The following is a 21,656-nucleotide window of genomic DNA, read 5'->3' as shown; positions in this document are numbered from 1 at the left end:
CTTATATTATTAGATACATTATTGTAAAACATATTTTAGTTAAGGAGTTATTGATACTTCAAGTGCAAAATGATGATATAAAACCATGATAAAAATGCACTTTTAAGTACTAATCAGTAAGTTATATCATATGGTTGACTATAAAAGTGCCAAGTATTTGTTATACCAAGTGTTATACAAAAAAAATCTAAATTAATCATTTAACAAACAAGGTGTTAAGAATTAGTAAGATAAAAAGATAAGACATGTTAATAACAAACTTTCTTAGATATAAACATTGAAGTCCATGTTGAATTTATATTATACATATTCTAACACCATTAGTAAAATCTCATCATTTTGACATAATAAACTTAGCTAAACATAATGAAGAAAAAAAACATAAATAAACAAGAGGAGAACATGATTATATAAGTAGAGTAAAGAAAATGAAAGATATAAATAAAAAATTAATGAAAGCAAAACTTAAACATTATAAAAATATACAGAAAGAGAGCAAGAACATGATTTTGATCTGAAAACTAAAATGCCTAAATGCATAGCAAATACCTCCTTTTATAGACTGCAAGCAAAACTTAAACATTATAAAAATATATAGAAAGAGAGCAAGAACATGATCTTGATTTGAAAACTAAAATGCTTAAATGCATAGCAAATACCTCCTTTTATAGGCCAAAATTTGGAACTATTGATTTGTTGACTAATTGTTGAGTGGGTGGGAACCTCTTAACTTGGTAACAATCTGAAAACTAAAACATCATTGCTAATATCAGAATTTGAACAGATAATCTTCATGAAAGTTTTGAAAAATTATCTCAGTTTTCCAACAAAAAAAAAGAGTTCATTTGGACTTCTAAAACTTGAGATATAGGTTAAACACTGAACAGTGTCTAGGCTGCAGGATATATTCGAACTTCTCTTTTGATGCTAAGATTTAGACTTCTAAATAACAAAATCGAGTCTTAGACTCCCATAAATGTTTTAGGTTTATGTCTTAGCTTTCTAGCCATATAAAATAAACTGAAATCCAAGATCAACAGTTCTAAATATGACCCAATGACTGAACAATATTTCAATTTGAACTGAACCAACATCTCTTTTCTAAACTTAGCCTTCTCTTTGTTTTTTTAATTTCAGTAGTTAAATTCATCAATCAATCCCTTGATTTATGTGATAAGCGTGTATTTAAGATGAACATTTACCATAAATTAAAAGTATCTTATATTATTAGATATGATATTATAAAATATGCTCTAGTTAATGAGTTATTGATACTTTAAGTGCAAAATGATGATATAAAATTTTGATAAAAATATACTTTTCAATATTAATCATATATATATATATATATATATATATAGTAACTTTAAGGTGAGAACTGATAAATTTTAGAAGAATTTGTGAGACTTGATGAATTTTGTCAAATTTTATAATTTTTTATGTTGGGACGTCTAAGGATTATATGTTATGTTTTATTGAATTTGTGAGAATTTAAATTATTATAGAATTTTTTTAATACATCTTCTAAAATGAATTATTATGTCATTATGGTGGTACTATTAGTGATAGGATAATATTATGACTTATTTTGGAGGATACAATGTAATTTTTAATGCTAGATTAAACATTTCACTAGCTAGAAGAAAACTAATCATATTATAATGTTGACATATACAAAATTACATATGCTTTCTAATTTTATCCTTGATCAACTACTATTATATGAATATATTAAACATATTATTGAAGCACGCCCATTGAGATAAAGAAGTGGTAGGGGTTAAAGGAAATTAACTCGTCTGCACAATAAAATGGATGTAAGAAAAAGACATAAAAAATAAATTTAACATATATAATGAGAGGATAATAGAAACGTTAAATTCAGTGGTTTATAGGAGTGGTTTATAGGAGTGGTTAATGTATGTAAACATTGTTATTGTTTTATATCAAGGTTATTTGTTATTGTTTTATATTATATTGTCAGAGTAGTAACAACTTGTTTTATTAACAAATATATCATATAGATACATGTCGAGACATGGTGCATACGAAAGGTGGAATTATTATAGGCTCTTATAACTAGGGGTCCATAAGGAGAGTAGCTTATTGGTAGTTTAATGTTGCACTTACAAAATTGACATTAATATGTAGACATATAGGCTGAATGTGTGAGTTTATTTGTGATTGTTATATTCAACTATGCTTATATTCAACTATGCTTTTTCTCATATTGATATTTATGCAATTTTATTAATTTTAGGGGTGTTAGAGAGATATATTTATGCAGTCATAGATTGATGCCTTTATATCTTTGTGCTTATGCATTCATCATTTCGGGAAGTATCTACATGATCATTTATCTTTGATATATCAAGCTTGATCATAGATTATTTCGTGTGTTGGTAAAGTGATGAAGATATGAGACCTCATGTTTTATCTATATAAAGGAAACAAGATACCCATACTCTAAAACATTGCTCAAATATTTTTCCATTACTAGGGTTGTTAGACTCCCCCTTGAATGACACCACAAATAAGGTGTTAGGTGGATATGGTATAGCTTACCTCATGTATACATTTGGTAATGTATTCATGAGTTTGATTAATAATACAATACAAGTCATGTTTCTTCCAATTTTAAAAGATTTTGACATGATCCAATGATATAACTCGAGTTTGTAGTGTGCTTTCTTGTATATATCTCTAGCTATGTCATTGATGCATGGTTAGTTTGAAACAAATTAGGGGTTATGTAATGCTAGTATTATTACTACTTTATAGTATAATTATTTCAAATGTTTTGATTTATCAAATTTTATTTATATAACAACAACACATTAAAATCGTTACTAATAATTTACATGTATAAATATATAACTATGGCATTTTTATATGGGTCTTCCACAGGTGAGGGGCATCTAGATGGTGGATGGAAAAATGATAAATACCATTGAATGTTTGGTAATAATAATTCTTAATAAAATTTTATTTAACACATGAAATATATTTCTTGCAAAACCGCAATAAATCCTTGGCTTGTGACATTAGATGGTGTGGTTCTAAGGGTTCCATGAAAATCCAATCCATATTCAGTCATTTTACTACCACAATGACTTAAATACACATAACAACCTACCTGATTATGTATGAGTTACAATATGTATTTTTTTATATTATAATATTATTTTCACACTAGGTTATTTATAATTAGGTATATGGATTCGATGCTTTAAGAGGTTATACAGACATTGAACTCAAACAAAACAATACAGGCAACTCATCGGTTTTCATCAAGTGCAACAACATATGAAGATGAGTGACTCTAATATAATGTTTTGTGATAGTCAAGTTACATTGTCTGGATCGTGCTATGAAACAATTTGCATTGCATCAACGTATACTTGATGTTGACAGTAGTGATAAGCTCCATGTTACTAGTCATTTAAGGTAAGAATGAGAATTATAGATCAATAACTTGTGTAGATTTGTATCAACTAGTAGGATGCAATGAGGTAAAAATCCAGGAGCATCACCCCGCCATTGCAGCTGATGACTACAAGAACTGGTACATTTATATCAAGTATCGCTTTATTTCACCATTCCTTTGAATGTAGTCCGATTCTCAAACATCAAGGAATAATAGTTTGTTATACATTAGTTTCTTTTGTCAGCATATAATGAATGTATTGTATATTATTTTCACCAATTGGTTCTCAACCAGCCATTACCAAGGTGGCTTCATTTTTAAGGTTACGATTGAAAATGTGGTTTATGATAAAAAAATTTACTATTTTTTTTTTAATTATTAGATCGGTTAGATGGGTTGATATTAAAAATAATTTTTTTAAATAAAAAAATTATTTTAATATATTTTTAAATAAAAACTATTTTAAATCATTAATTAATCAATATTACAAATCCTTGGCTTGCGATGTTACATGGTGTGGTTCTAAGAGTTCCATGAAATCCAATCCAGTCACTTTGCTACCACGATGACTTGGATACATAACAACCTACCTCATTATGTATGAGTTACAACATGTATTTTTTTATATTATAATATTATTTTCACACCAGATTATTTATAATTAGGTATATGGATTCAATGCTTTAAGAGGTTATACAAACATTGAACTCAGAGCAAACAATACAGGCAACTCATCAGTTTTCATAAAGTGCAACAACATATGAAAATAAGTGATTCTAATATAATGTTTTGTGATAGTCAAGTTATATTGTCCGGATCGTGCTATGCAACAATTTGCATTGCATGAATGTATACTACTTGATGTTGATGACTAGTGGCGGAGGCAGGGGGGTTGACAGGGCCCCGACCCCTACAGGAAATTTTTTTCACAGTTTCTTTCCTTGTAAATATTGTGAAAATAATTAAAAATTTAACTTAACCCCCTTAATTTATAATTTTCCCCTCTTAGTTTTTTTTTTTTGCTCTGCCCCTCTATTGATAATAGTGATGAGCTCCATGTTACTAGTCATTTAAGGTAAAAATGAGAATTATAGATCAATAACTTGTGTAGATTTTTATCAACTAGTAGGATGCAAGGAGTCAAAAAATCCAGGAGCATCACCTCGCCATTTCAGCTGATGACTACATGAACTGGTACATTTATATCAAGCATCGCTTTATTTCACTATTCCTTTGAATGTAGTCCAATTCTTAGACATCAAGGAATAATAGTTTGTTATACATTAGTTTTTTTTGTCAGCATATAATGAATGTATTGTATATAATCTTCACCAATTGGTTCTCAACCAGTCATTATCAAGGTGGTTTTATTTTTAAGGTTAATGTGATTTTTCAAAAAAAGTTTAAAAATACTTTTTTATTTTAAAATTTGTTGGATGTGTTCATATCAAAAATAATTTTTTTAAAATAAAAAAATTATTTTAATATATTTTTAAATAAAAAATATTTTAAATCATTAATTAATCAATATTACAAATCCAAACAAACCTTACTTTAGTAGTTGAGAATTAGATAGTTGTTGGAGACAAGGACAAGAGTAAATCACAAGACATGATTCGCAGGATGTGGCACTTCAAAAAGCATCAGGAGGTGAAAATGATAATATTATTATATGAAAATGGATATATTTAAACATGGTTAGATGTGATTATTTGATTAATAGCCCCATTTATAGGAGAGAACTGATGATTATAGAACACATTTTAAGATCTCCAAGTAGATAGTCACCTTATATTTTACCACTTAAATTCCTCTGCAAAAAATGCAATACCTCTCTCATTCACTTAAATTTATCACATCATCATGGAATTTAATTTTGATGCATTTCAAGCCTTATATTCTAAAATATTATAAATTAAATTGTGATTATTTTGAGTGTAAAACAACTTATGAAGAGATGTTTTACACAATTTTTTTTCTATTCTAAGATATATTTTTAAAATATTTTTAGTTTGAAAAAATATTAAAGTAATATGTTTTAATGATTTTATAGTTTTGATATATTATATTAAAAATAAAAATAAATCTAATACATATTTAATTTCAATACATTTCCTAGCATAAAACTATTTTAAAAAATAATCTTATTTATAAATTTAAAAATTAGTGTAGCTCCATTATTTATACAATTTTTTTTGAATATGATAAGAGTTTATTTAATAGTTATTTTTAAAATATTTTTATATTAAAATATATTAAAATAATTTTTTATTTTTAAAAATAATTTTTAAGATCAATATATCAAAACTCTTCAAAACATATAAAAATATTAATTTTTAATAAAAAATTTAAATATTTAGGTAATATAATTTATACCGTGTCAATAAAAAATGTCTAATTAGTTAAATATATTATTAGAAATTTAAATTTTAAACTATATAAAAATATTAATTTTTAATAAAAAAATTAAATTATCAAAGAATACAATTTATATCGTGTTAATAGAAAGTGAATAATTTGTTAAATATATTCTTAACAATTTTCCCCTTTTTATAAAAAAAAATTCCAAATACCCAAAACTCCTCCAAAAATACAAAGGAAAGATATTAAATTTCCCCAACATATCTGTCACTTTCTGACTTTTAAAAGCTCAAAACCCAAGGGCCACCTGTTCCTCTTTCCTCTCTGTCTTTTTACTATTTCTGTCCGCAGAACTCAACGGCGCTAATTAACCTTGATGTCATAAAGTATTCACTCTATAAGTACACGCGTCCGCACTCTTTTCTCTTTGCTAGAATCCCAGGAAAGAAAATTCCTTCTCTTGTTCTCTCTCGCGGTTTCCCATGTTCCAAACAGCACCGCCTTTAATAATACACTTCTTTTTATATTCACCCTGTTCACTGATCACCACCCAAAATGGCCCTTAATTCAACTGACCTGAAAGAAGTGATTGTGAGCATGGACAGCTCCGATGACAGTGGTGTTAAAGTGATGTTGAGTAACATAGGAGGAGGAGGAGGACAAGGAGGAGGGGGGATCTGGAGGGAATCGAGCTATGATTTCTTGAATGATGCAAATAAAAAAGATAAACGACGTGTTATTAATGGCGAGAACAACAACAACAACAACAGTGATGGAAATGGAAGTCACGAATTTGATTTTAAAGGTCATCAAAACATTAACAGTAACAGTGGTGTTACTGTTAGTGCTAGTGGTAGCGGTTCATCAAAGGAGGAAGAAGATCCACCCTCGAAGCTGATCGGTCAGTTCTTGCACAAACAGCAAGCATCGGGTGAGTTTTGTTTAGATATGGACTCTGAGATGATGACTCATCTCCAGGACGACGCTGTGGTTCTTCATAAGATTTTACCTCCGGTTTCTGAATCTCCTTCTGCTATTATGAATCGGGTCTCTTTCGACCCGAACCCACTAGGGCCAAGTGAGTCAGTGAGGAGGAGAAGGGATTTTAAAGATTCTTCTCCAACTAAAGAAAGTAATGGTGGTAGTGATGATGGTGAGATTTTGAAGTGTAGTTCTAGAAACCACAGGTCTTTTTCGAGTAATCCTTCGTTTAAGAGGAAGTCTACTTTGTTGAAGGACAGGCCAAAGTCTAGATTGATGGATCCGCCACCGCAGCCGCCGGAGAAGTCGGGAAGAGTGGCAGTTGGGAGGTCGGGACAGTTAAAGTCTGGATTTTTAGGGAAAGGGAGTGTTGTTGATGAAGAGGAAGATGACCCTTTACTGGAAGAGGATTTGCCCGAAGAGTATAAAAAAGATAGGGTTGATATTTGGATTTTACTTGAATGGGTGAGTTTGATTGTTATTATTGCTGCTTTAGTTTGTAGTCTTGCAATTCCATATTTGAGAGGGAGGGATTTTTGGAGACTTAGGTTGTGGAAATGGGAAGTTTTAGTTTTAGTTTTGATTTGTGGGAGGTTGGTTTCAGGTTGGGTTATTAGGATCATCGTGTTTTTCATTGAGAGAAACTTTCTCTTGCGGAAACGGGTTTTGTATTTTGTTTATGGAGTTAGGAAAGCTGTGCAAAATTGTTTGTGGTTAGGGCTTGTTTTGATTGCCTGGCACTGCTTGTTTGACAAGAAAGTTGAGAGGGAAACTCGGAGTGACAAACTAAGATATGTGACTAAGGTTCTGGTGTGTTTAGTGGTGGGTACCTTGTTGTGGTTGGTGAAGACCTTAGTGGTTAAAGTTCTTGCATCTTCATTTCATGTGAGCACTTACTTTGATCGGATCCAGGAGTCCTTGTTTAATCAATATGTGATTGAAACCCTATCTGGTCCCCCATTGGTTGAAATGAGAAGGAATGAGGAAGAGGAAGAGAGACTTCAGGCAGAAGTACAAAAGTTGCAGAATGCAGGTGCCACGGTGCCCCCTGGCCTTAAGGCAACAGCGAGACTTTCACCACCACAGAGTGCAAAGGTTATAGGAAGTGGAAGGCTCCAGAAAAGCCCTCGAATAGGTACCCCCAAGCTCTCTCGTTCTCTTTCTAACAAAATTGACGAGGATGATGAGGGTATAACGATCGACCACTTGCACAAATTGAATCCTAAGAATGTTTCTGCTTGGAATATGAAGAGGCTGATGAATATAATTCGACATGGAGCTCTGTCCACACTGGATGAGCAGATACAAAATTCTAATGACGGTGATGAAGAGTCTGCTACAAAGATTAGAAGTGAAATTGAAGCAAAGGCTGCAGCAAGGAAAATATTCCAGAATGTGGCTAGGCCAGGGTCTCGGTAAGTTTTTGTTTCCACCCACTTTTATTGTTTTGAATCCTATGTTAAATTGTATTTAGGCTCTAATTTTATCTGCATTTACTATATAGCTGTTTATTTGATTTAATCTACAAGCAGCCTATTGTAGCATCTGACTTGCTCCGTGACTCTTCTTGTTGCATAATGTGGTACTGATTATATCAAATTTAACTGATTTCCAAATTTGGTTATGCTCTGTTTCATGATGCCATAAAATGTCTCCTGTAAAAAAAAAATTGTCCATTGAATGTCTTCTAGGACAAGAATCATTGAAGATATTCATTCCATGTCTGTAACTTGATCTATGTTTATGATGCCAGTATCATAGTCATCTTGTGATGATCCTCTGTCATTGTTTTATCATGCAGGTATATCTACTTGGATGACATCACTCGTTTCATGCGAGATGATGAGGCTGCAAAGACCATGAGCCTCTTTGAGGGAGCATCTGAAAGCAATAAAATCAGCAAAAAATGTTTGAAAAACTGGGTGGTAAGAACCAATTAACATTATTATACCATTTACCTTTTTTCCCTCCTCATTTCTCCTTTCTGGCAGATTTTTCATTTTTAGTTCTAGAATTTTGTTATGCTTGCTGAGTTGTGTAGGAGATGCAAATGAACTCATACCCAATGAACATTATAGGATTGGACTGGAAATCTTTTAGCAATTTATAGGTCTATAACCATTTCAAAATTTGAACATTAAAGTCTAAGCTATAAAATATGAAATCTCCATGATTTTTTTTGGATGCTTGCCTTTGATAAAATGTCAAAATTTAACAGTTCTATGTACTTCTCTTATAAAAACCTACCTCAAACATTGATTTTCAAGAGGGGTTGCTTTATCATCTCCAGTATAGACATAACCGTTTGCTTTTCAATGGGATGATCTCCTTTCTTCAATGAGGATTTCTTTTCACAGATTATGAAAAAAAGGAAACCTGCTTTGCAGATTCATATTTGATGGCATATCTGCAAAGTTCTTCTGCTTCCATAAATTTTCAGACATGAGATTGTGATTTTCTATTCTATGATCATATGAGAAGGCACTTACTTGATTGTCTCAGGTTAATGCTTTCAGAGAACGGAGAGCACTTGCTTTGACACTGAATGACACAAAAACAGCTGTTAACAAACTGCATCGTATGGTGGACATTTTGGTTGGGATTGTTATAGCAGTAATTTGGCTTCTTATACTAGGAATTGCTACTAGCAAGTTTCTCCTCTTTCTAAGTTCACAACTTCTCCTTGTGGCATTCATATTTGGAAACACCTGCAAAACTGTGTTTGAGTCTATTATTTTCTTGTTTGTAATCCATCCATTTGATGTGGGCGATCGCTGTGAAATTGATGGAGTTCAGGTATGTAAGCTAATGCATTTGAACTGTATCACAGTTTCATGGATTTAACATGATAGAAGTTTTGGCTTCTTTTTTTTATGGGCCTAATTGGTTTTTCTACAAATTTCAGATGGTGGTTGAAGAGATGAACATTTTAACTACTGTCTTTTTAAGATTTGACAACCAGAAGATAATAATTACAAACAGTGTTCTTGCTACCAAAGCCATTGGTAACTACTACCGCAGCCCAGATATGGGAGATGCAGTTGAGTTCCTCATCCACCTAGCTACTCCAGCTGAAAAGATTGTCATCGTGAAACAAAGAATAAACAGGTAACCATAGAAAGATTGGATAAACCTTCTTTTCCCATCTCAAATTCTCTTTACTGAAATCATAATGGTACTTTATAATTGATTTTACAACATTTTGCTCCGTTTAAGAGTGTTCATTGAAGCTGAAATCACATTCATAAAGTTACATTCCAAATAAATCTCACTATACAGCATGAAAACCTTGGCAGAAAATAATCTCAAGTCTTTCTTTCTTGGATCCACATGTGGAGCCTGCAAATTCAATTGCTGTGATTCTTTTAGGTTGCAGTTTTCGTTCCAATTGCACTTGCCCCTTGTAAATTTATGTCTTTGGGAAATTTAAATTCAATATTATGGTCATTTGAATGTGTTTGTACAGACAGATCTTAGCCATCAAAATTTTACCTTGGGTTGATTGACCGACTGGGCTCTAGAACTTGATCTAGTTGTTATTGCTTTGAGATGGAAAACAGCAGATACTGTGAAAATACATGCACGATTGTGCGTGTTCATATTGCGAGCATCTTCTTTTTTTTTGAGTGCTCATGTCTTGTAAGATTCTTTTTCCACCTAGTGGTTGTTCTGTCGTTCGTTTATTACAGGTATGCATCAAGTTAGATATTTTTTTGTGTAATCGATCATCTATGCTAAGAATTACTTTGCATCTGCCACTGCAGCTATATTGAGAACAAAAAGGACCACTGGTATCCTTCCCCTATGATTATATTCAAGGAGGCAGAAGACTTGACCAGGGTACGGATAGCAGTTTGGTTGACTCACAGGATGAACCACCAAGACATGGGAGAGAGGTTTGTAAGAAGATCTCTCTTGCTGGATGAAATGATGAGAATTTTCAGGGAGCTCGACATGCAATATCGCCTGCTTCCTCTTGACATCAATGTTCGTGCCTTGCCACCTGTCACCTCTGACCGCCTTCCTGCCAATTGGACCAGCTGAAGGATGAAACAAAGAAAGCAGATATCGTACATTCACTGGCCACTTATATCTCCTTTTGAAAACAGTCCCCAGTAAAATGAAATTGTCGGCTCTAGTATTTATCCTGGAGGATGAGCAGACTATATAGTACACGAACTGTTTAGATTTTAGATTTCTTATTATTATATAATCAGGATGAGAAGAGAATATGGTGATTTTGCTGCTCATTAGATGAGATCGTATATAAGTTGATTGATCATCTGTAGCCACTTAGCACCACGTCATAGAAATTTTATTTAATAGTATAAGGTTTAAATTAAAATAGTTTTTTAATATAATATTAGAGGTTTAATAACATTGATGAATTTAAAATTTAATATTTTTATTTATTTAATAAAAATTAAAAATAATATAATATAATAACATTGAAGACTTTTCTTTTGAAGGAATGGATTAAAAAATAATATTTTTAAAATTTTATTTGAAAATCTTTTGAGTTTGAAAATTATATAAACTTATTATTTTATATCTAATTTTTATTAAATAAATAAAAATATTAAAATTTAAACATTCAATCACTACCATACAAAAAAAGTAATTTAAAATTATTAAATAAAATTTTAAAATAAAATTTATAATATTTTTTATCATTTAAATTCATATTCCTGTTTGAGAATTCTTACATTAAGAAGCAACAACGTGCAAATGGGCCCGCATGCTGCAACACAGGACTTCACTGGCCGAACTCCTAGAGATGACGAATATAACACCGCAAAGCCAAGCTGATCTTTGCCACATGAAGTCATCAAGCAAAACGGGAAGGCGGGGCTATGCCTCTGGTGTAATGATACCCAGCAGCATCAAGTAGATAATAAAAGAGTTGAAAAGGAAAGCAACATTACTTCGCTTAAAGACAAACAGCTTTTCAACCTTTTAATTAGGTCATGTACATGGAAACAGACATCAGGTAACATCATTAAAGATGTCTGATTTCCATGAAAAGTAAAGATCAAACAACCTTCTCAAGTTTTACAAAAGTTCTAATAATAACCACTCAGCACGCTTCCATCTTCGGATTCAGAAATTTTTCGTGAAACATGGATTTCCATCACGTTATTGAGGTATTTCTTGACCACCTTACTGAATCTTACAGATATCAATGTCTCAGGTGAATGAATTATTGACTCAAGCACTAACGCCTTTTATCTTACAAGCTCCAAAGTAGCAGCAGTGGAATGGAGGAGCTCTGATGTCAGGAGAAAGCTACACAAATGAAGATTTCATTAAAAACATTCCAACAGACCCTCGGGCATCCCACTTGATGATGAAGCTGACAAAGAGTAGTCTAAAGGTGCCGCTGCCGTTTGGAAACAGTGCCACGCTGTTCACTGTAATGACAGTTCTGCACCACTGAGCAACATATATCAGGCACAAAAATTGCTGTCTCAGAATGATTATGAAAACTTTTTGGCCAGTATAGCCCTGAGGCTGTAGGTGGGGAAGGCATTTGGGGTACTGCCCTGGAGCTATCTGGCACCTGACCCAAGCATTCTTCATCATCCACCTCTTCTTCAGTAGACCTTAAAATGGCAGAGCTGTCAGAATCTCCACGTTTGCCACTATCAGCCTGACTAGTAAGAAAGAAGCCGAAATTACAAATAGTATAGAACATCAAGGAGGCCAGTCACAAGCCGTTTCTAACAGCAAATTCATTAGGAAGTAATTCTGAAAAACAGCAGTATAATAAGTTCAGAAAAATCCACTGGCGCACACGTTTCTGTGACAAACACAATGTTTGAAAATACCACAACTGACACAAAACCAATGTGAATCAGATACAGAATCCAATTTTAACATTGGATGGGAAAAATGTTACACGCAAATAAACAAACAATACATGTTTACTAACACATTTCACAGGTGTTCAGTTGCTCTTAAGAGTCGACAAAGGTCAATATGTAACACACATCAAGGAAACAAGGGACCATCTAGCTAATTTGATAATTGTTAAGCGGTGTCCAGATTACACAATCATAATCAAGAAAATGCACGTCTGTGGATGAGAGAGGGAGGAGGTGGGGTTCGAGGATTTAGTCATTTCTGTTTTTCCATCATGTCAGATACTTTTTCTCAGTCATTATTCTACAATCTCTCTGAATCAGTGGATAAGAACTTGGCATGTAATCAACGGAACTTAGCATTTCTCTCACACACGTGGCATGGATAATACTGAAAGATCCCTGCCTTATTATTTGGAAAGTGCTTGAGCTAAAACTCGGAAATTTTGAATGCAAGTGCAGGTATGGAGAAAAAAGAGGGAAAAAAAAGCTTGGAGCCGCAAAAGTAATTTACTTCCTTCAGATGGCCCTGCTTATAACAACAATACAGCCAAAATCAATGTTATTACAAGGGCAGGCAATTTTTGGTAAAAGGCGAGCCTAAGATCCCTGATTCCTGGTAAACAAACTTTGGTAAGAACCTCTGGAAGAATGGCCCTTCTTGTTGCAATTGTACTAAAACAAGCCACAGTTATTAATTACGTGAAAATATGTAGTCTAATTGGAAGAACCTTCAGATGTACATTCCTACCATCAAAACATGAATTAACTCAAACTCAACTGCACCATTAATGGATCCCGTCTAGTTAACTTAAGATCTTACCCTCAAACAGTAAATCTACGTTTGATTAAACTACAAGCATACCTTAGATGATCCCTTATGCATGCAACCATAATTCTCATTAAATTAAGCCAATTCAAGAAACTCATCTAGCCTTAATAGGTATATTATAAGTAATCTAATTCATGTTCTCCTAGTTGGGATGTAATGTAAATCTCAACAAGCTGAACATGAATTAGGTCATGATCAGCCCCTGTTTGCCTTGTGAATCTTTAAGCGTACCTTAGAAGATCCATTATCAATATAGCCATAATTTTGATTAAACTCAGGCAGCTCGAGAAATTCATCTATTTGCCACTGTGAAATGCTGGAAGTTGCTGAACCTCCAGAATAGGGCAGCTTAGCAGGCCCAAAGTCTCCAACTCCACAGACATTCACAGGCGAAACTTGATTGCAAGGATTGGCCAAAGGCAATAAGGTGCCTCTTCTAGAAACAGGGCATGAATTTGTTTCCGAGGTTTTCTTTTCCCCTGAAGGTGACTTTCTTGAGGAAGAGGTTGCACCAAGACCAGTAGGTTCTAGACCTACCTTCACTCCAGTGAGCAGAAATCTCTGATGTACAGACACATGGGTATTTGCTGTGTGTATGGCAACATCACATTTCCTGCAGAGCAATGCTCTGTCTTCTAGACAAAAGAAAAAACCAGCAGTCTCCTGTAATAAGCAACGGATTCACCAGTTAGTAAACAACAAGAAATGAAAAAAAGTATAAATTCATAGCCAACAAACTCAGCTCTAGCAAGTAGGGCCAGTGGTAGAGGGCTTATTGAATTATTTGGGGTGCCAAGTTAAAAATATCATGAGGCTTTAGGAATACGACGTAATATTTTGAAAATGTTTTTTTGGGGGATGAGGGCTCAACCATTTCCCCGAGTAGAGCAATAACTCCTCACATTTTTAGAACCATTGAAAAGAACATGGTGCTATAAGAAACTGGAAAGCTTGAACCTACAAAGCATATTTTGAAAATGTTTTTTTGGGGGATGAGGGCTCAACCATTTCCCCGAGTAGAGCAATAACTCACATTTTTAAAACCATTGAAAAGAACATGGTGCTATAAGAAACTGGAGAGCTAGAACCTACAAAGCATGGATTCTGTTTAATACAAGTATATGTCACTATTGCGAAATGAAAAAATCTGGTAATGAAAATGACAAAGAAATTTAGAATTATGCATTTAACTATTTTTATGTTACTAACCTTTTCACCATTCAAGAATAGATGAGTTACACGTCAAAACTGAAAGTAAAATCGGAAAACTGCCACCAAAGAGCAAATTGTACATTTCAAGGAAGGAACTTGATAGTTTTGAGGAATTAGATATCTGAAAGGAAAGCACGTGTTTCGAACAACCTAAGCCATAGAAAAGAATGAATTTGCTCTTTGATGGCAAGCGAATCAGACAAGCAAATCAACAGGTCATCTTTTTGGCTCTTGAGTAACATTACATACTAGGCAGTTTACTTTACTATGAACCTTATATACTCTTCTACGTGGGAAAATGCTACGCAAGCTGGCTGCATGAGGCATAACTAGCAGATATATACAACTTGTTGCCAAACCAAAGAACGCTCTCTTCTTCCCCTTTCTTCTTGATTGTCTTGGTTTACCTTTTTCGCTCAAAATATTTGTCAAATCCAGTCTTCCTTAACATTAATTTACCTCAAACGTGGCCTTGAAAAACCAGCAGTTATCACTCCTATTCACATCTAACTATCATACTCTGCTCAATCCAGATAGAGACTATATTAAATTCCCCAGGATACAAAAAGAAACTGTGAATGTTTTGACAATAGCTTCTGTAAGAATACAAGAAACCAACCTAGTTTCTTCAATTTAACAGCTGAGGTTCAGAGCTGGGAGTTGTTTATTTATTCACTCGTTTGGAAGGGGAATGCTTTGCTTACGTAATTCCAAGGAAAGAGAAGCTAATCCCATTACCCTCAACTTATAGGTTGGATACTAAACAATAACTTTATGACCCCGAGTCATTAAAAAGATATCAGAGACCGTGATATCACACTAAACCCAGAATCATGTTGAGTCCGCAGTTAATTAAAATTATAAAAAGGAGATGTAGGCCTACATTCATCCTAATTACTAATAACTAATTCAGTAAGAACAAGTTTAAATCTTTTCCCTCCCAGTTAACAAACTACAAAACAAAATCTAAAAACATTCTCCAGAAGCTAATAACCACAACTAGTACATGTACATCAAATCCAAAATCTTATTACTAATAGAAAGTCAAAAAAATCATCAAGTTAAAAATAAATTAAACAGGTGGAAAAATAAAATAATTACCTGACAAATATCACATTTAGGCATCTGAGGAGAAGAAGTAGAAAGTGGAACCCTCTGATGCTTACTAGCAAGCTTGTTAGCTGCATGAACCTTCTCGTCACATGTCCAACACAAAGCCGCCTCGTCCGCACAACACAGCACGTTCGCTTCCGCGGCCTCACAGACGTTGCACTGTATCTTCATCTTCCCCAGCTATCTCCCCCTCTTTCCAATTTTCTCTAAGAACTCCCGATCTTCTTAGGATTTCTCTGTTTCACTATCTCCACAAAAAAAAAAAAAAAAATACCCACACGCAACCACAATAGTTTCTCTTCTTCTAAAACCTCAAACTTCTCTCTCTCTCTGAAAATCCTATCTTTCTCTCTCTTCTTTCTGAAAAAAATAGAAAAAAGAACCCTCTCTTTTGCCTTTTCAAACCTCGAATCTGACCTTTCTGCCTTAAAGTGAAACCCAGTTCGTGTCCCCCCTCTCTCTCTCTGCAAGGAGAACCTCAATCCAATATCTCTCTCCCAAGAGCAGGAAATTTCTTTTCAAAAAGATAGAATATAAAGATATTTTTGTAGAGAGGCTTGAGAGTGAAGAAATAAAGGTAGACGAGAGATCTTTTGGGAGAAAAGAAGAGGATGAAATGGAGCCACAAGAGCTGACTTGTACAGTTAGGAGGTGGGACACGTAAAGAAGGAAGCAGGTGAGCGAGGCAGTGACTCCCTCAAAGTTTGAACCTTTGGGCTGGGCGATATTTTTAGCGGCGGATATCAATTTTTATTTGTTGATGTACACGTGGCAGATTTTCGATTGTGTCCAATTAAATGGAGACCAGTTTCGCTGTCTTGGGCTGTACTGTAATAAGAGAGAGTGCGGGAAGCCACAGGATAAAATTGAGAAAACCGATGTCTAGAGAGTGTTTGCACGCGCCCATCTACTCTTTGTTCTTGCCTGAATATTTTACTGTCCTTTCATGTTTCACGGGGCCTTCTGTGATAATTCACTCTAAGGTTTTATTGGATCCAAACTATAATCAGACAGGTTGTACGACATTCGTCACAGACAGACTGGATTGATTTTTATTTTTTTTTGTACATGAAAAATGGTCGGTTATATGATAGTAAATGAATCGATTATAAAAAGAAAAAGTGACAATGATAATAAGAAGGAGAAACATTACTTGCCAAAATTTATCCTTCATTCAAATCTATTATAACAAAAAAAATCAACATAAAAAAATAAAAATATCATTGATTTTTTTATTTTACTTTTAAAAATGATCTAATCATTTAATTATGCTATGAAAATAACTAAATTACGATGAATCTTAAACGTAAACTAATTTTTTAAAATTATAATTTATAAAATTTTAGATTTGAATTTAAGAGGCTTAGTTTCTAACAAATTTAATATTAAATGATAAGATAAAAAAATAACAATGAAAATAAAAAAATCAAACCGGATAAGAAAAAAATAAAGAAAAAAAATTGTAAAAAAAATTAATTTGAAAAATAATATCAAATAAAAAAATAAAAAAATAAAAAATAATGATTAAATCTGACTTATAAAAAAATTATAGAAGGAAGAACAAATTGAAATGATAAAATTGAAAAAAAAAATTAAAAGTTATTTCAAGTAAAAAATGCTACTTAATAAAATAAAAATCAAATTTAAAAAAATTGAAAAGTTATTTTAAAAATTTAATGGCTCAATGAAAAATTTAAGAAAGAGAGGGAAAAAACAAATAATAATATCAAACTAAAGGTGATTAAATCACACATATTGTCTAAAAATGAAAAGGTCACTAGAACAATTAAAAACTACATTTAAAGTTATTATTTAACCACCAAATACTATAATACACATTGCTAGAAGACCGTGGGATCTTCCTACTGCCTCCCCTCCTTTTATAAAAATATTAATAATATTATGTATTTAATAAAATATTTAATTGTCCCCAATCAAAATAATTATAATAAAAAAATTAGAATAAAATATAAAAGATACATGTGGAGCCAATATTTGTTTTTGCTTTTATAAATAAGGAGTCATTTTAATGTGAAAAAAATTAAAAAGATAAAAAACCCTTGAACAAAAGCTATATATTTTATTTTTATTTTTAAATATAATAAAATCATTTCACTGTGTTAAAAAAATATGTACATACCAATTTGTCTCCAATTAATTTGGTAATGTAAAATTAATCCCTTGAAAACAATAGTATAAATTTTTATGTATATGAAAAAAATAAACCTAATAATGTAAATAAACAATTATTTTAATCTCTTTTTGTGACTTAATTGGATTTAGATAGTTTCATTAAAAAACCATGTCATTTAAAGGAAATTATTGAACATTCCAACAACACAATCCCATGTCATTTTGATGCAACGGAGAAAGTATTGCTCTCATTATACCTTTTGATGCATCCAAGTCGAGGCCAATCCCTTCCTCACTAAAGTTTGTTTCTTTTATATAAGCCAAATTTAATTAAAAAACTAAAACATCCAATTAATTAGGGATACCTACCCCAAAATGAGTGTGAAATGCAAAATTTACAATTATGAAATCTTTGTAAGTAATCGTACTAAGTTTTTAAGTATTCAATTTGTATAATTTTTTCTATTTAATTTTAGATTTTTTGTTTTTGTTTTTGTTTTTGACAAAAAGAATTTTTTTATTCAATAATATTTTCATAGAAAAAAAGCACCTAACCTCACTAGGATGCTTGAATTAGTTGGATTTATATTAAAGTTATTGAAAGATAAAAGGTTAAACATTATCTTTTTCTTATTTTTTTTATTAGAATGAGTATTTAAGTTAGTTTGCTCATATTTCGACTAATTCCACGAATCCTAAAATTAATGGCCACATAAACCTCTAGTGATTTCAAAGTTTGTAAGACTTGAATTAGTGACATCTAGAGAGCAAATTTAGAACCTAATTAGTTTTTTTTCCTCAATTCTTACTTGATTCTTTGTCATGTCAATCTTAATTTGAGGCCCATCGAGCCTTGTTTCTATCTTACTCTAAGAATTTTAGACTTAATCTTGCGTACTCTAGACTCAAATTTATTTATTTTTATTTGAGAATTAATTTAATTTAAAAATTTAAATTATTAAGTAAGGTTTTAAGATATAATTTATATTTTTCTTTAACATATTTTTTTAAGTAAAAGTGTATTAGGTGGGATTCCAAGATATATTTTATATTATTTTTTAAAACATCTTCTTAAATAAAAACTTTTTGAACTTCAAATTTGCACAAACTCATACTACATTATGCTTAATTTTTTATCAAATAAATGTGAAGAATAAGATTCAAACTTTTAACCGTTTAATTTTTAAGACTCTGATATTATATAAAAAAATTAATTCAACTAAAAAATTTAAACTGTTGGGTAAGATTTTAAAATATATCTATTAGCATTTCAGGGCAAATGATTCTAGCCTACACTTGACATATATAACTACTAAATCTTATGCTAATATTGTAAAAATCAGTTTTGAGCTATTTTATTTTGTTCTTAAAATAAACAAGTTTTCATGTCTTGTTGTTTATTATTTTGAAAACAAATAAAAAAATGCCTCATTTTCTTTTTCCCTAGCTACTAAAGTTGTTGACGCTCAATAGAAGCAAAGTTTCAATGCAGGGTGTAATCTTTGTGTTGCAATGGAAATAAGAAAGCATACTCAAAATTATCACTGCTCCGGCTGGCCATATTTTTGCAATTTTTTTATTGATCGATGAAATTTGTTTAGAAAGGAGGATTTCATGAATGAAGCTTGTTAATAAGCTAGCAGCTAGACAACACGAAAGGGCAATAAAAATACAAGTTGTAGTTAAGCTATACATTATATTTTTATTGTGAAAAGATAAATTAAAAAGACAAAAAAACCTCTAGGAAAAAAACTATACATTATATTTTTATTTTTAAAAATAAAAGAAAGTATAATTTTTTTATATATCTATTACTCATTCACAAGAGAAAAAATAAACCTAACAACGTAAAAAAAAATTTATTCTATTATCTTTTTATGGCTTAATTGGGTGTAGATAGGTCCATTAAAAAACCATGTCATTTAAAGGAAATTATAGAACATTCCAATACCACAATTCTCCCACATGAGAATCACTATATTCGTGCATATCATCTTGATGCGAGGGAGAAAGTATTGCTCTCATAATACCTTTTGATGTCAAGCATCGAAGTCCAAGGCCAATCCCTTCTTCACTAAGTTTGTTTCTTTTCTATAAGCCAACATTAATTAAAAAACTAAAACATCCAATAAATTAATTAAGGATGCCTACCCCAAAATATAAGTGGGAAATGCAAAATTTACAATTATGAAAACCAAGTTTTTAAGTATTTGTTTTGCATAATTTCTTTTTATTTAATTTCAAATTTGTTGTTTTTGTTTTTGTTTTTATTTTTTTGAAAAAGAAAAAACTTTTTTGATTGAATAGTTTTTTCATAGAGAAAAAGCACATAATCTCATTAGATGCTTGAATTAGTTGGATTTATATTAAAGTTATTGAAAGATAAAGAGTACCACTCTATTTTTTACTTAATTTTTATTTTTTTTAGATTAATGTGGGTGTCCGGGTCAAATTGTGCGCACCACGACTAATTTTATGGGTTCTAAAGTTAACGGGGTCAAATTGTGCGCACCACGACTAATTTCATGGATTCTAAAGTTAACGACCATGTAAATCTCCAGTGGTTATCATATGAACAACCAAGAATTCGAATATAAAATTACAGAAAAAACAAATCTTTTAATCTTAAATTCTTACCACTTCACCACTATCTTGATGGTTTTTACTAAATTCTTACTATCCTTCACCATGTCTATCTTAATTTCATCATCCTTTTGTTCGTTGTCCACACAAGGTGCTCGGATCTTTTCCCAGTAAGTCATTTATTTTCTCTACCTTGTTCAAATAAAAGCTGGTATTTTAATGGTTTCATACAAGAACTTAACTTGTAACCTGCCATTCGGCATGCAGCAAAACGAGCTCTGCCTGACCCTGACTTGTTCTCGGCATCATTGATGCTTGTTCTTTTTAAGTTAATTTATTATTGATTCGACAACTTGCAGATTTCAACCCTGAAGACGATGAATAATATGTGGATTTGGTGGAGTTAGATGACGTTTTACTGTCGTTTGAACACTATTATGTGAATGAAACAATTATGCAAGATGTGTATTGCAAGGAAAGATTGAGTAATGAGAGGGAGGGGACAAAGGGCAATGATCTAGGAATGTTTTACAGCAAATAACCACCAGTCCAAGCTCAGGGAAACAAAAGAGATGGAATGTACTCGATTTAATGTCATTACCTTCTTTTATATCTCGCGAGTTTGGTGCTAGTACGAGATGGAATGATACATTGAACTTAGTCTCTATCTTACTCTAAAGTTCAAGAACTTTAACTTTAGACTTAATAAAGCGTTATCTCATCTAAATTTGTTCTTTTTTATTAAAAAATTAAATTAATTTTAAAATTTAAATTAGTAAATGAGATTTTAAGATAAATTTATATTATTTTTTAGCATAATCTTTTAAATAAAAATTCTTTAAACTTAAAATTTGTATAAACTTATACTATTTTATATATTAAATAAATAAGAATGATAAGATTTAAACTCATGGCTGTAAATAAGAATGATAAGATTTAAACTCATGACTGTTTGATTATCAAAACTCTGATATCATGTTAAAGCTAATTCAATTCAAAATTGATTATCAAAACTCTGATATTTCAATCTAAAATCTTAAACTGTTAAATAATATCTTAAAATATAACTTATAATATTTACTAACATTATTTTTGTTGGCATCATATCCAACTTGAATTCTATTTAAACTAGATCTATTAGTACTTTAAACTA

At 31.7% G+C, this 21,656-nt stretch overlaps 2 protein-coding genes and 1 long non-coding RNA gene across 4 annotated transcripts; 2 read left to right on the top strand and 1 right to left on the bottom strand.

Moving 5' to 3' along the window:
* The first annotated feature begins 6,102 nt into the window (after positions 1-6,102).
* On the top strand, positions 6,103-11,083 carry LOC105139724 (mechanosensitive ion channel protein 6-like). Its single transcript, XM_011046284.1, has 5 exons — positions 6,103-8,184; positions 8,571-8,694; positions 9,272-9,565; positions 9,675-9,877; positions 10,534-11,083. Exons 1-5 carry the CDS (start codon positions 6,344-6,346, stop codon positions 10,811-10,813), a joined length of 2,742 nt encoding a protein of 913 aa, XP_011044586.1. The 5' UTR covers positions 6,103-6,343; the 3' UTR covers positions 10,814-11,083.
* A 619-nt stretch (positions 11,084-11,702) lies between these two features.
* LOC105139723 (B-box zinc finger protein 22-like) lies at positions 11,703-16,435 on the bottom strand. Of its 2 annotated transcripts, XM_011046282.1 has the most exons (4): positions 15,776-16,435; positions 13,694-14,125; positions 12,116-12,419; positions 11,703-12,049 (listed from the first exon to the last, which is right to left on the bottom strand). In XM_011046282.1, exons 1-3 carry the CDS (start codon positions 15,956-15,958, stop codon positions 12,138-12,140), a joined length of 897 nt encoding a protein of 298 aa, XP_011044584.1. In that variant the 5' UTR covers positions 15,959-16,435; the 3' UTR covers positions 11,703-12,049; positions 12,116-12,137. The 2 variants fall into 2 exon arrangements, with proteins under 2 accessions (XP_011044584.1, XP_011044583.1); XM_011046281.1 differs by having other exon boundaries at positions 11,703-12,419; positions 15,776-16,434.
* LOC105139722 (uncharacterized) lies at positions 15,430-15,628 on the top strand. Its single transcript, XR_845037.1, has 2 exons — positions 15,430-15,518; positions 15,552-15,628. It is a non-coding gene; the product is annotated as an uncharacterized LOC105139722 (long non-coding RNA).
* Positions 16,436-21,656: the final 5,221 nt, after the last annotated feature.

The sequence above is a fragment of the Populus euphratica genome, unplaced genomic scaffold (assembly GCF_000495115.2).
Source record: "Populus euphratica unplaced genomic scaffold, PopEup_1.0 scaffold122.1, whole genome shotgun sequence".
In the NCBI taxonomy this organism is placed as follows: Eukaryota; Viridiplantae; Streptophyta; class Magnoliopsida; order Malpighiales; family Salicaceae; genus Populus; species Populus euphratica.
This window is presented reverse-complemented; position numbering and strand designations above follow the sequence as displayed.

What these genes read in the sequence shown, in the direction of transcription:
- LOC105139724 (XM_011046284.1), top strand. Translation starts at nt 6,344, where the DNA reads ATGGCCCTTAATTCAACTGACCTGAAAGAAGTGATTGTGAGCATGGAC. An exon ending in AATGTTTGAAAAACTGGGTG is followed by an intron (nt 8,695 to 9,271) that starts GTAAGAACCAAT and finishes TGATTGTCTCAG; the next exon opens with GTTAATGCTTTCAGAGAACG. An exon ending in GTGAAATTGATGGAGTTCAG is followed by an intron (nt 9,566 to 9,674) that starts GTATGTAAGCTA and finishes TACAAATTTCAG; the next exon opens with ATGGTGGTTGAAGAGATGAA.
- LOC105139723 (XM_011046282.1), bottom strand. Translation starts at nt 15,958, where the DNA reads ATGAAGATACAGTGCAACGTCTGTGAGGCCGCGGAAGCGAACGTGCTG. An exon ending in CTAAATGTGATATTTGTCAG is followed by an intron (nt 14,126 to 15,775) that starts GTAATTATTTTA and finishes TGCTTATTACAG; the next exon opens with GAGACTGCTGGTTTTTTCTT. An exon ending in TTGATAATGGATCTTCTAAG is followed by an intron (nt 12,420 to 13,693) that starts GTACGCTTAAAG and finishes CTTACTAGTCAG; the next exon opens with GCTGATAGTGGCAAACGTGG.